Source organism: Pteropus medius, unplaced genomic scaffold (assembly GCF_902729225.1).
Source record: "Pteropus medius unplaced genomic scaffold, Ma_sr-lr_union100, whole genome shotgun sequence".
In the NCBI taxonomy this organism is placed as follows: domain Eukaryota; kingdom Metazoa; phylum Chordata; class Mammalia; order Chiroptera; family Pteropodidae; genus Pteropus; species Pteropus medius.
Window position 1 is genome coordinate 7792313 of NW_024355008.1, and position 12705 is coordinate 7805017.

The 12705-nt window shown below is 38.2% G+C and overlaps 2 protein-coding genes across 22 annotated transcripts in view; one reads left to right on the top strand and one right to left on the bottom strand.

Moving 5' to 3' along the window:
- The window catches only part of HHLA2 (HHLA2 member of B7 family), a 110086-nt gene extending 104813 nt beyond the window's left edge, over positions 1-5273 (top strand). For 18 of the 21 annotated variants that reach the window (XM_039856961.1, XM_039856966.1, XM_039856967.1 and 15 more), the window contains 2 exons: positions 2381-2426; positions 3168-5273. In XM_039856961.1, the coding sequence (XP_039712895.1) occupies positions 2381-2426; position 3168 (47 nt within the window). In that variant the 3' untranslated portion in view covers positions 3169-5273. Of the gene's footprint in view, positions 1-2380; positions 2428-3167 lie in introns of those variants that run through there. The other 3 variants (XM_039856963.1, XM_039856955.1, XM_039856964.1) reach the window with 3 other exon arrangements.
- Positions 5272-12705, bottom strand: part of MYH15 (myosin heavy chain 15) — a 123001-nt gene continuing 115567 nt past the window's right edge. The window contains exons 39-41 of the mRNA XM_039856949.1: positions 8577-8672; positions 7504-7638; positions 5272-5409 (exon numbers count right to left, since the gene is read on the bottom strand). Of these exons, the coding sequence (XP_039712883.1) occupies positions 5395-5409; positions 7504-7638; positions 8577-8672 (246 nt within the window). The 3' untranslated portion in view covers positions 5272-5394. The remainder of the gene's footprint in view (positions 5410-7503; positions 7639-8576; positions 8673-12705) is intronic.

The window sequence follows — 12705 nt, forward strand, 5'->3', positions numbered from 1 at the left end:
AAAAAAAAAAAAAAAAACTAAAAAGAAATAAGCCAAAGCTTTAAAAATGGTTGCCTTTGGAGAGAGATTGGCTCCTCTCTACCACTCACCTTCCCAGGTGCTTCTATTATTTCTGGACTTCCTTAAGTCACTGGGCTCTGTTTTCTCTTTTTTCGACCTTTGTCTATGGTTACTGCTGCTCAAAATAGCATTGTCCTTCATGGGCAATTTTATTTTAATCCTTTAAATTTTTTTAAAAAACTTTTCTAAGTTTTCTTCAACAAACCTGTTATTTAAAACAACACATTAGAATGCCATGGTCACACTACTTCTTAAAATACTTTACTTTTATGAATAGGATTAAATCTAGGAAAAAAACGTATTCCCACATTTTACAGGTGAGATAACTAGAATGCAAGAAGTTAACGCAAATGCTAAGTAGGTGTGTGAAACAGACATACATATGCCACTTAAGATGATCCAACTAACTCATGGCAGAGGCAGATCTAGGCCCCAAGAAGCTCTCCCTTTTTTCATAATCCTTACGAGAAGTCTCTGAGTGTCTGGGAGGTTGAAATAGATTCCACGTCTCTTCTTCTCATTGATATCTGCCAGTTGCCTCTGCTAAAGTTAGAAGATTTAGTCATAGAAGAAACCATTATTCAAAGTAAGATTTCACGGGTGATAGTGCGCAAGAGTTTTACCAGTTTTAGCCCTGTGATTGTACTAATAGGCACACTAGTCTTCTTACCATTATTCCTGTCCCTTAGCCAGAAATAGAAAAAGATGGAAGGTCACAAGAAGTCTAATTTGTCACCCAAATGCAACCCCTAACCTAATATAATGATACTTGTGATTGGATTAGGTTCAAATTACATACCGCTCAAGAATAACAGATTGGTTTCTACACTGGAAGTGTGCATAGGTCAGGTCCTAACAAAAAATGCCTGGCACATTCAAAATTGTACAAAGGGGTATACAGAAGATAGTGCATTCCACCCCACACACCCAGAGCTGGGAGCAGCTGAATAATAAAACTGAACTTGAAGGGACAAGAAGAGGGAGCAGATTTCAAAATCTGGAAGGAGAGAGTCCCATAAAATCAGCTGTCTTGTAAGGAGAGTGACCTTCACTCAACTAGACCAAGGTGACCTTACAGGGAAGGAGCAGGACAAATAACTGATTTTGCTTTTCCCTCCCTGTGATCTCCACTTCCAAGCCAGAGAGAATTGATGACCTGCATATGGAACCCATCCAGGTCAGCTGCCCATGGCAGAGAGCAGCATGGGTTCTGATTTTGGAGTAGCAGTCAGGAGATATCAACAAAAACAATGTCAGGGTATTGACCAATTTTTAAAAAGTGTTCTACAGTTATGTAGTTAGATGGGCTGAAAATATATTTCAGGCTATTCTACTAAAAGCCACAAACCTCACCTCCAGGTCCCTGGTTGTACTTTCATATGATTATGATTCAAATGTTTTCCTTTTCTATTCTGTTTTACAATACCCTTAGTCTAGGATACGTATAAATTATTCTAGATTTTAGCAAGGCCCAGAAGAAAGGCCTTTCTTTAGAAATGACATTTTACCCCTTTTTCCTTAACCACCATTCTCAACTTCACCATCACCTCCTTGCCTGTTATTTTCCATTAACAGTAGGAATTAGGCCAACAATCCTAAAGAGCCAGGAATTCCTGGCCTGGTCGAATTGCTTTTATCTCCACTTTGGAGCACCTGAATCAGTCATAAGAATTTACTGCTGTTTGTTTCTGATGAGGTATTTGTACACTGAATGCATTTTTAATGCTGTTTGTGGGAAGAAAGATATGACAAGGGGGTGTAACTAGGGTTATTCTAATAACAATTACAGGCATACTCTGTTTTATTGTGCTTTGCAGATATTGTTTTTCACAAATCAAAGGTTTGTGGAAACCCGTATCAAGCAAGTCTATCGGCAACATTTTTCCAACAGCATTTGCTTACTTCATGCATCACATTTTTAGTAATTCTTCCACTCTTTCAAACTTTTTCATCATTACATTTGTTATGATGATCAGTGATTAGCAATCTTTGATGTTACTAGGACAAGACCCTCCACCAGCATAAAGGTTATAACTTGCTTGAAAGCCATAAAACTTTTTTAGAGTATAATATTTTTTAGACATAATGCTATTGCACACTTAATAGACTACAGTATAGTGTAAACATAACTTTTATATGCACTAGGAAACCCAAAAGTTTGTGTGACTCACTTTACTGCAATATTCACTTTATTATGGTGGTCTGGAACAGAACCTGCCATATCTCTGAGGTTCGCCTAAATACTGAGGAAGGAAGAAGGGGGAATTTGAGTGTTTGCGAAGAGATTTTTAAGTTTGTTCTCTTTTTTTCCTGTGGAAAGGAGTACTGTCTCTACTGATGGGAGTGCTGATAATGAAGAAAACATAGTAAGACATTTCTTTTATCAAACCATTTATAGTGTAAGAATGCTACTGTAAAGAGGTAATTGAAGTTTTGACTGATTCACATATTGTCATTCAAGACTTTTGTAGAGGAAAAAAGACAGGAAGGATTGCAGGATAATATAACAGGAAAAAAATGCAGTTAGGCTTTTCCCAATGTCTATAATTAAACGAGCTCTACTTGCTTAAATACGCGGTTGCTCTTCTTGTCGCCCATTGTTATTTGTAGAGCTCTCGAATGGCGCTATGGGTATGATGTATAGAAGTGGAAGGATATAATAAAGTCTAGAAAAGCAGACTGCATTTTCTGCCCAGACTCAGACTGCTGACCTTTCATACTTTTTAAGGCACTTCTAGGTTCCTTGAGGACTGAAAATTCACTTACGAATTATAGTTTGTATATTTCCTTTTTGTTGCATACTATTTATTATTTATTATAAGTTCCGTTAATCAGAATATAAATGAGAACCAAGAGCGGGGTAAACTTATTTTTCCACTTGTTAAAAACTTAGGAACATCTAGCAGGGAGTTTAAAGTTGAATAAGACTCAGACTTCGTAACTACTTTTATAACTGTAATAGATCTGACTGTTGATGCAACAATAGCTTAAAGCTACCCCCTTCCAAACACCAAAACACTACCATCATCAAACACTTAAAAAAAATAGACCCTAAATGACTGTTGTTCATGTCAGAAAAACCATTTTTATTTATTTTTTGGTTCTAGGTTCTTTCAGAAAAGCTAGCCAGTACAGAAAATAACGACAATCATGCTTATGATCTGCTGTCACAGTCCAAACATCCAGTGATTTCATCTCCCCTTCCTTCACTGGGATTTTAGCACTGGCTTGCCAGGACCAGACAATTCTACCATTGCAAAGACTTGTAAACATGCTCTTTTCCAGTATCGCGTTCACTTTCGTGGCCTATGCAATATTTACTGACCCCCTACCTGCATCAAATGCCTGGATGCCAAGGATTCCTATTCACCTTAGAAGAGAACCGTCATTCATTTACGTTGTTGCTGCAATCAGCTGGGGAGGCTACCGTGAAGTTTTCACTATGAACTGATTCAAAATCTGATCAATAATGGGTGAGAGAGCAGGTAGGAGAAGCCATGTTAGAGAAAAGGTGAAAAACCAGAGCCTGGAAACCAAGATAGTTGATTGCTAAGGTATTAGATGCCAATTTTACATGAATGGTCACATCAGTTTATCCAATTAGATTTAGTACGCTGAGTCTTAGTACCCCAAAGAAGAAGAATGTCAGTATCTCCAGGACCGTCTAGGACAAAAGGCCCTATCAACCGGAGAACCGACATCTGTGGAGTTGGGTTATACTTTCCACGACCAGGTTTGCATAGCTGAGTGACCCTACCTCTGAAGATAATCTGATTCACTCTTCTGACTTGATCTATATCCTTTAATTTTAATCAATTTATAAGAAAGAAAAGGTAATTTTTGTGACTTAGCCAAAATTTGATCCTATAGTTTACAGGAGAAAACCAACTCTAAATTACGTGTTAATGCCACCTGGTCCGGTTTTCTCTATCAGCTGGCCTTAACTCCACAGTCACATATTTTTGTTGACTCTTATTTGCTACAATGTTGTGACAGGTTTTCATAAACTGTAAAGTATTAAGGATGCCATTACAAAGAAAACCTTTACAAAAGATCATAGGACACTTTATGAGGAGAAAATGCTCAGAATTTCTGTGATCCTCTTACAATGGTGATGAGAACAAATTATAGATGGCAGACAAGGAATAACTTGGGTCCTTCAACACTGCTGAGCCCCTGAATTAGGAGTCGGGGTTGTATCAGAGAGGCAGACTGCTAAGAATGACGGAAAATAAGGATTTACCATAGGAATTTAACCTCACACAATTGTGGGAACTGGTGACGTCTGTGCCAGGCTGTCTCCTCTGCATCTGGTGCTAGACTTAAAGTCACTCCAGGTTGGCTGTGCCAGCGGTCAAGGAGGAGAGTTAGACATGGAGTGAGGATGAACTAGAATCTTGTCTTGGGGCCTCTAAAGTCCATGCCGTGGGTGACCTGCAAGGTAAGCTGGTGCCCACTGCCATGTAGCCACACACATGCCTGGCCAAGACTCTGAGGCCGAAGATGGAAACTGACTGAGACTGGAGGAGCTGCTGTTGATCTCTACTAGCAAATGTTTTTGGCCTGGGCACTGACCTTTTGAGCATAAAATAAGCAGCTGCCCCTCTCTCTCAAACCTGGTGCAACTTTCTCTTCTGATCCTCTCTAGTCCAGAATCACACAGAAAGGAATTCTGAGAAACACACCTCCAGCTTAGGGAAACTGGCACAATACCACCCATCCCTGACTGAATGTCTTGTGTGAGAATTTGCTTCAGCGTTTAAAGTCTGCACCAGCATGTAGCCTACATTTGCGTCAATTAGGACGGTTTTATCCACAAAGTGCCTGACCATGATTATATGTAAATCACGGTGCTAAGTTTATCAATTCCCACTATTAGTGGTGAAAAATATAGACTTATAGATTAGAGATGAGTCAAGCAAAGTTTATAACTTCAGTAATAACCATTTACCAACATCCTCTAGTTTTCATGGACAATAACTTGTCTAAGGATATATTCTATGAATATTACTTATTAAGGGGCAATATGGGCAAAGAACAAGTATGAATTCATTTGTTAACTTTTAAAAAGTTTTGCATCTGTTCAATCTTTCATGTGAAATGTTATATTTGAAGATCAAGAAATCTCCATTAATTTTAGAAGCAATTATTACATTTTTCTAATTACCTTGTTTAAACTGCTTTTCACACTACATAAACAATGTTGGTTTTTTTTTTTGTTGTTGTTGTTGTTGTTGTTGTTTTTCTTGTTTCAAATGCAACTTAACTTTCTGGCCATAAAATAAAACAGTCCTTGTACTTCTCCAGCCACTGTCCTTCAGAAGCAAGGACTGCTTATTCTTCACAAACCTGAAAAACAGAATATCAGTGTATCCTGTGAGATTCTTGAGACTTTCATCAGTGGAACACATGCCCAGAACCAAGCCAGTCCTCTCCAGAGGTAAGCAGGCCTTAGCCAACTCTTTACTAGCTTCAAAGGGAGGCAGGGAATTGGGGCATTATAGAAAGTAGACACACACTGGTAATTCACCCCAGAGGTGTGCTTGGTCACTCTCAATTTGCCACCAGCCTTCCCTTGCCAGGGAAGGCAGCACCCTCTCCACCAGCCTCTGTAGCCACATCACCAGTTTGTGCCACAGCCCTGACACACAATTCTATCAGAAAACCTTTTTCTCTGCTTTATGACAGTTGAGAGATTTTCAGGCTTTCCTTCTGTGAATGAGAAACAATTAGTCATTGCACTGCCAAGGATGCTTTTCTATTCATCCCTGGCCTCTCAAGCAATTTCTGCTTTGCTCATTTTATTCTTTGTTGGAAACAACTGTGACCAAGTCTAATACTTTACATCTGTTTTGGAGACCCTTCAACTTCTTGCAGCTGAGTGTGATTGCAGCACATGAGACATTCCCCTAACAGTCCATTAAATGGGGTTGCTGGGCAGGCTGTGCACAGAAGACCCCAAATCCAATGCCATAACCTTCACAAGTTGATGCCAGAGTTCAAACCACTTAACTGGACCTATCCATGTAAGTCTTATCCCTGAGACAGCTTTGTAGGCATCAGTAAGAAATCTCTGGAGTTTGCCAATGACTCATGTTTCTCATATTTAGCTCTAAATATATTCACCATACCAACTTTTAGTCTCTCCTTCAAAAGAGATCCTTTTGACCTCACTGAAGGTAGTGTTTACTACTGGCAACTCTCTCTACTCATTGTGCAGGGTTATGAGTAATTCATTTATAATAAATAAGAGGACCAGCCATATACCAATTTTTTTTTAAAAAACGATGATGTCTACCTGTGCTAGGCACTGTGCTAAGTGCTTTATAGACATTCTATAAAGAGTATTCAATCTCCTTTGGTTAGCTTCTCCTAAAGTCAGATCTCATTTAAAAACTGTTCCTGGGAAAATCTCAATAGGAATCTAAGGCTACCCTGACTGCTATGGTCTGAATATTTGTGCCCCGCCCACCCCCGCAATAAAAAAAAAAATCATATGCTGAAATCCTAATACCCACGGTGATGGTATTAGGTGGGACCTTTAGGAAGTGATTAGGTCATGAGGTGGGAGTCCTAATGAACGTCATCAGTGCCCTCATTTAAAAAAGACCCCAGAAAGCTTCTCCCTTTTCTACCATGTGACATTACAGTGAGAATAGGGCCATCTATGAGGAAGTGACCCTCCCCAGATATTGAATCTACCAGGACCATGATCCTGGACTTCCTAGCCTTGGAACTGTGACAAAGGTTTGTTGTTTGTAAGACACTCAGTCTCTGGTGTTCTGTTATAGCAGCCTGAATAGACTAAGACACTGACCCTGCCAAGCCTGCAGTTTGGTGTTCTTTGTCCCTCTGCCACTTTGCCAGGAAAATTAGGGCAGCAACCTCTAATTTTGGAGCAGAACAGCAATTTCATGGATCACAGAAATGTACAAAGTTCCTTTCTCTCTGTTTTAGGGCAGAAAACTAGAAAGCAGGACTCTTGCGTTTGTTCTCCACTGCCTCAGTTTTAAACCTGTGCCCTGAGGTCTCCATGTTGACATCATACAAAATCACATACTTGTCTATCACAGAAACACTCCACTTAGAATTTCAAGCAGATCCATCTGTGCTTTTAAAATCGTCTTTGCTCCCTGGGCTCCTGACTATTCTATATAAATAAATCTAAGCCCTGGAGCTCAGAGCCTGCAAGTTAACGTAGAATTAAGCATTTGAGAAGTATAAATACAGCGCGCATCCCACTCAGTGCTTAACACTTCCTACTACCTGGACAAGTAGAATTTAGTAAATACGGGAAGATTTTATTAGAACCTGTTTTTTGGTGTTACTTTTTAAAAGCCTTTAAAGAGAAAAACAAGAAATTTCTTGTTATACTGGTCCTTGTGATGCTATGAGCCCTATACATGCATGCTTTAAGAGAACAGAGTTGAATATCTGAAATACCTTTTTTCCAAACTCTCTTGCTTTAATCTTGAGTTTATTGACTTGAGATTCTGCTATCTCTGCCCTTTCCTTAGTTTCGTTCAACTCACGTTGTTGCATCTTATACTTGGAAAGATATTGATTGGCTTGTGCTTCCTATAAAAAAAAAAAAAAAATGAAAAAAAAATCCCTGCACCTACATAGTCATATTTTTTCTGCTTTGACATAAGAAAGTTGAAAAATGTGCAAAAGGAATCTAAACTTCTAGGTATTGAGTGGAATATCATGTTTCGGCATGACATATAGGGATTCAGACTTTCCACCAGGCACGAGATCTTTTTATAACTGTTTCTCCCTGGAAATTTAGAATATGGTCGGCACTTTCCACCAACTGGGTGTAGTCCAGCTTTTACAGATTTGGTATGTGATAGAATAACCATGGTTGTTTGTTTTCTAATCAGTTCAATATGTAATTCTATCTCTGGATAGAGGAGGCTTGTCTTTACAATTATATGGGTCAACAGGTAATTATTAGACATAAGTGTTTTAGCCCAAATCATTTAAATAATTCAAAACCCCTCAAGAGATATTTTTAGGTGCAAGCCAATAATATATGGCACTTCTCCATTACATTCCATGTAGCAATGGATACCAATCCAAGATTGACAGATACATTTCAAGTGATGGTGTTTTTGTGTACATACAGTCTTGTCCAGGCTCATCAGGAAAAAGGACTATGAATTGAATTTATGTTCAAAGTTTTAGGGTGATGAAGGCCCCTGGGTGATTACCCAACCCAAATTTTGCCATCTCTACTGATGCCATGCTTTAACTTGGCTCATTTCTTGCAGTGCACATGTTTAGATTTAATCACAAGGTAGAAGGAGAATGCTCTGGCTCCCTGAAGAGAAAAGTAGCACACATTTTTACCATGGGTGATAATTCCAGCTTGAGAAAACACCAGAGAATGAGCAGATTTTAGCCGAGCTGGTTCTCTCTGACAAGCTGCTCTCCTAGCTCAGGGCCACACATCTCCATTAATCGAAAACAATAGCTGGGAAATCCATAAGGCTGCAACCGCCCTAGGAACTTACTGCTGCCTCAGTTTGCTGCTTGTAACTTTGCAGTTTTAGCTGAAGATTATCCATCAGAGTCTGCATCCTGCTCAGATTTTTCTTGTCTTCCTCTGCCTGAAATGCAAAGGTATGTATGTGAAAGTGATGTGAAGGATCCAGCAGTCTGCATTGAGAGTAGCTCATATGAGGAAATAAGAGTAAGGAAACTTTGTTAAACACCAGATTAGAGTTATGATTTGAAAAATGGATTTAACTCATCTCAAGTTCCAAGGAATTAATAAACACAGCTCTGAGCAACGAGAGTCACTCTCCTGATCCATCACAGAACTCCCAGCCCTTGCTGAAATAGAAGTTAATTTGGTCTTCAGCCCTCCTAACCCAAGTGACATCTGCCTGTGGTTTCTCAGTCATGCCCCTCCCCATAATCAAATCAGCTCTTCCTTTGCCCTTTATAATTGTCCTTGGCTTTTGGCTAATGGAATAGGAAAGTTTTCTAGAATTCTGGTGTTGACAACAGCAGAGATAGAAAAATTCCATAGGCTATGAGGACCTTGTGTGTATTCTCATTGCTTCCACTGCAATCCAAGCTTGGGCTGGAGAAAGGAAATCTAGAGAGAGTATTTTTCAATTGTGTTCTGTGGAGCCTTGGGTAATCTGAGAAGGGGAGAAGCAGGAAGGTAGGTAAGGCTCTGCATGTCCCCTCCCCCCGAGTCCCCCACGTTTCCAACATCCTTTAAACTAGAATATCTCCACACTGGGGCTGTTGACCTTCCCCCAAAAGTAAAGTATCTCAATCAGCTGATGGGTGAGATACTGATTTTATCAAGACCTACCACTGTTGCTCAAATTTCGCCCAGCTCTTACCTATTCCATAAATATCAACTTCTCTGGTGGCTTTCATGGTCTCTCCACTGACCTCCCACTGCCTTCCACAAACCCCGTCCACTTCAACAAGGTTCACTTCCTATTTTCCCACAGCTCCCTTTCCTGTTTCCTCTTATATAGGTTTAGCTATTATCCTAAGACACAACACAGAGGCAGCAAACAAATACCCAGTCTTTCCATAAAAGAGGCCTATTTGTTTATCTTAGTAACTGTGGCCTGAGAGGCTTCTAATTTAACAGGTATCAAGGGGCTGGCTGCAACTCTCTCCAAAGATGTGTAGGCTGGTACACCTCTATTCCACCTCTGGTTGCTGGTATCTCTGAGAAAGAAGCTTGTGCACATGTCTGGTACCCTGGCTTTTATGGCTGCTGTGCAGAGAACACATACCTTGATAGCCTGGCTCTGGTGGCCAGCAAGGCTTTGTTCATGGGTTCAATGGGATGATAGCAAACAAAGAAAACAGTTCTTAACTGGCTATCACCCCAAGGCTCGGTGCAGAGGAATCAGAAATGCTCATCTCCCAGTCTTCCCCTGAAAGAGGTATATTTGTATATTTTTAAATCTCGTTCCTGAAGGTCCAGCTTCCAATCAGTCTGCATCTAGGTAGTGACTGAGATCCTCCCCTTTGGGACACTGATAGGTTTTAGATACCCTCAATTACTAGGAGCCACTAAATACAAAGAATACTACTTGGACAATCACAAGACTTCAGAGACAACGAAGAGCTAGGACAGGGTTGAACAATAATCATTTTCTATGCGAAATCACTCATTCAAGACTGGAAGAGCTAGTTGTTTTATTTAATGCATAGAAACCAACACAAAGAGTCAAGGAAATGAAGAAGCTAAACATGTTCCAAATGGAAGAACAAAATAAACCTCAGAAAAAGACAAAGGTAAATGATTTACCTGATAAAGAGTTCAAAATAATGGTCATAAAGATGCTCGCCAACCTCAGGAAAACAATGAATGAACAAAGTAAAAATTTCAACACTGGTAGAAAATATAAGAATGTACTAAACAGCACAGAGATGAAGAATAACTGAACTGAAAAATACAATAGAGGGATTCAACGGCAGACTAAGTAAAGCAGAAGAAAAAAATTTGTTGGCTCAGAGACCCAGCAGTAGAATTCATTCTATCAGAGCAGCAAAAAGAATAAAAACGAATGAAGATAGCTTAAGGGATGTATGAGACAACGTCTAGCAGATCAACATTTGCATTATAAAGGTGTCAGAAGAAAAAGAGAAAGGGGCTGAAAACTTTCCTAACCTAGGGAAGAAAACAGACCTCCAGACCCAGGAAGCCCAGAGAGTTCCAAATAAGATAAATTCAAGATACATTATAATTAAATCGTCAAAAGTTAAAGACAAGGAGAGAATCTTAAAAGTAGCAAAGCAAAACAATGTGTTACACATAAGGGAACCCCTCTAAGACCTTCAGCAGGTTTTTCAGTAGAAATTTTCTAAGCCAGAAGGGAATGTATTCAAAGTGCTAAAGAAAAACAGTGTATTCAAAGTGCTAAAGAAAAACAACTGCCAACAAAGAATACCCAGCAAGTTATCCTTCAGAATTGAAGGAAAAAGAAACAATTTTCCAGACAAGCAAAAGCTGAAGGAATTCAGCACTAGTAGACCAGCCTTACAAGAAATGTCAAAGGGACTTTTTAAGCTGAAATGAAAGGGTACTAATTATTAACAGGAAAACATGAAAGTATAAATCTCACTGGTAAAAATAAACACATAATTTATTCAGAATAACCTAATGTTGTAATGGTGGTGAGTGAATCACTTATAAAGATTAAAAGACAAAAATAGTAAAAATAACTATAAAGACAAAAATGTCTTAATGAACACAAAACTAAAAAAATGTACATTGCGACATCAAAAAATGGAGAGAGAAAAAATGTAGAGCTTAAGAATATATTAAAACTTAAGTTGTTATCAACTTAAAATAGACTTATAAATACAGTTTGTTTTATGTAAACCTCGTGGTAACCACAAAGCAAAAAAACTATAGTAGCTACACAGATAAAAAAGAAAGGAATCTAAATAAACAATGACAGAAAATCATCAAATCACAGATAACAAGAAAAGAAGAAACAAAGGAACTACAAAACAGCCAAAAAACAATTAATGAAACAGCAATAAGTACATTCTATCAATAATTACTTTAAATGTAAATTGACTAAATTTTTCAATCTAAAGACAGAGTGGTTGAGTGGATTAATAAAAAACAAAAACAAAAACCAAGACCCATTTATCTGTTGCCTTTAAGATGCTCACTTCAGATGTAAGGACACACATAGAATAAAAGTGAAGGGATGAAAAAAAGATTCCATGAAAATGGAAACCAAAATAAAATTGGGGTAGCTATACTTATAGCAGACAAAATAGACTTATCAAAGACAGACTGTAATAAGAGACAAAGAAGAGCGTTATATAATGACAAAGGGGTCAATTCAACAGGAGGATATAGCGTTTGGAAAAATGAGTGAAGGTGGTCCAAAGGTACAAACTTCCAGACATAGGATGAATAAGTGCTGGGAATATAATGTATAGCCTGGTGATTATAGTTAACAATACTATTTGTATATTTGAAAGTTGCTAAGAGACTAAATCTTAAGAATTTTCATCACAAGAAAAAAAATATATGTGGTGATGGATGTTAACTAAACTTGTGATAATCATTTCACAATGTAAACATACATCAAATCATTATGCTAGACACCCGGAACTAATGTTATATGTCAATTATATCTATAATCAATCAATCAATCGAACAAACAAATAAATGTAGGTTCAACCAAGCTGTTTCTATTGCCTAGAATGCTCCCTCCTACTTCAATCTTAAAGTAAATCTGACAGTAAATAATTACTGATTTTAAGCTTACGAAGGCAGGGACCTGGTTAGGAAAATGAGAAAGTCTATTTTTTAAATGAAATCTCTTTCCTATTTTCATCTGCCTATCCTTCTACCTCTCAGGTTTAAGAAATTTAAAGATTCACAGAGTTATGTGTGTATAAGATCTTCTAAAACCAATAGAGAATTGCTTAAAACAAATTTACTGGAAGTTCTAGCTACAGCAATCAAACAAGAAGGAGAAATTAAAGGCATCCAAATCGGAAAGCAAAAAGTAGAACTGTCATTATTTGCAGATGACATGATACTATATATAGAAACCCTAAAGATTTCACCAAAAAAACCTGTTAGAACTGATAAATGAATTCAGTAAAGTCACAGATACAAAATTAATATTTAGA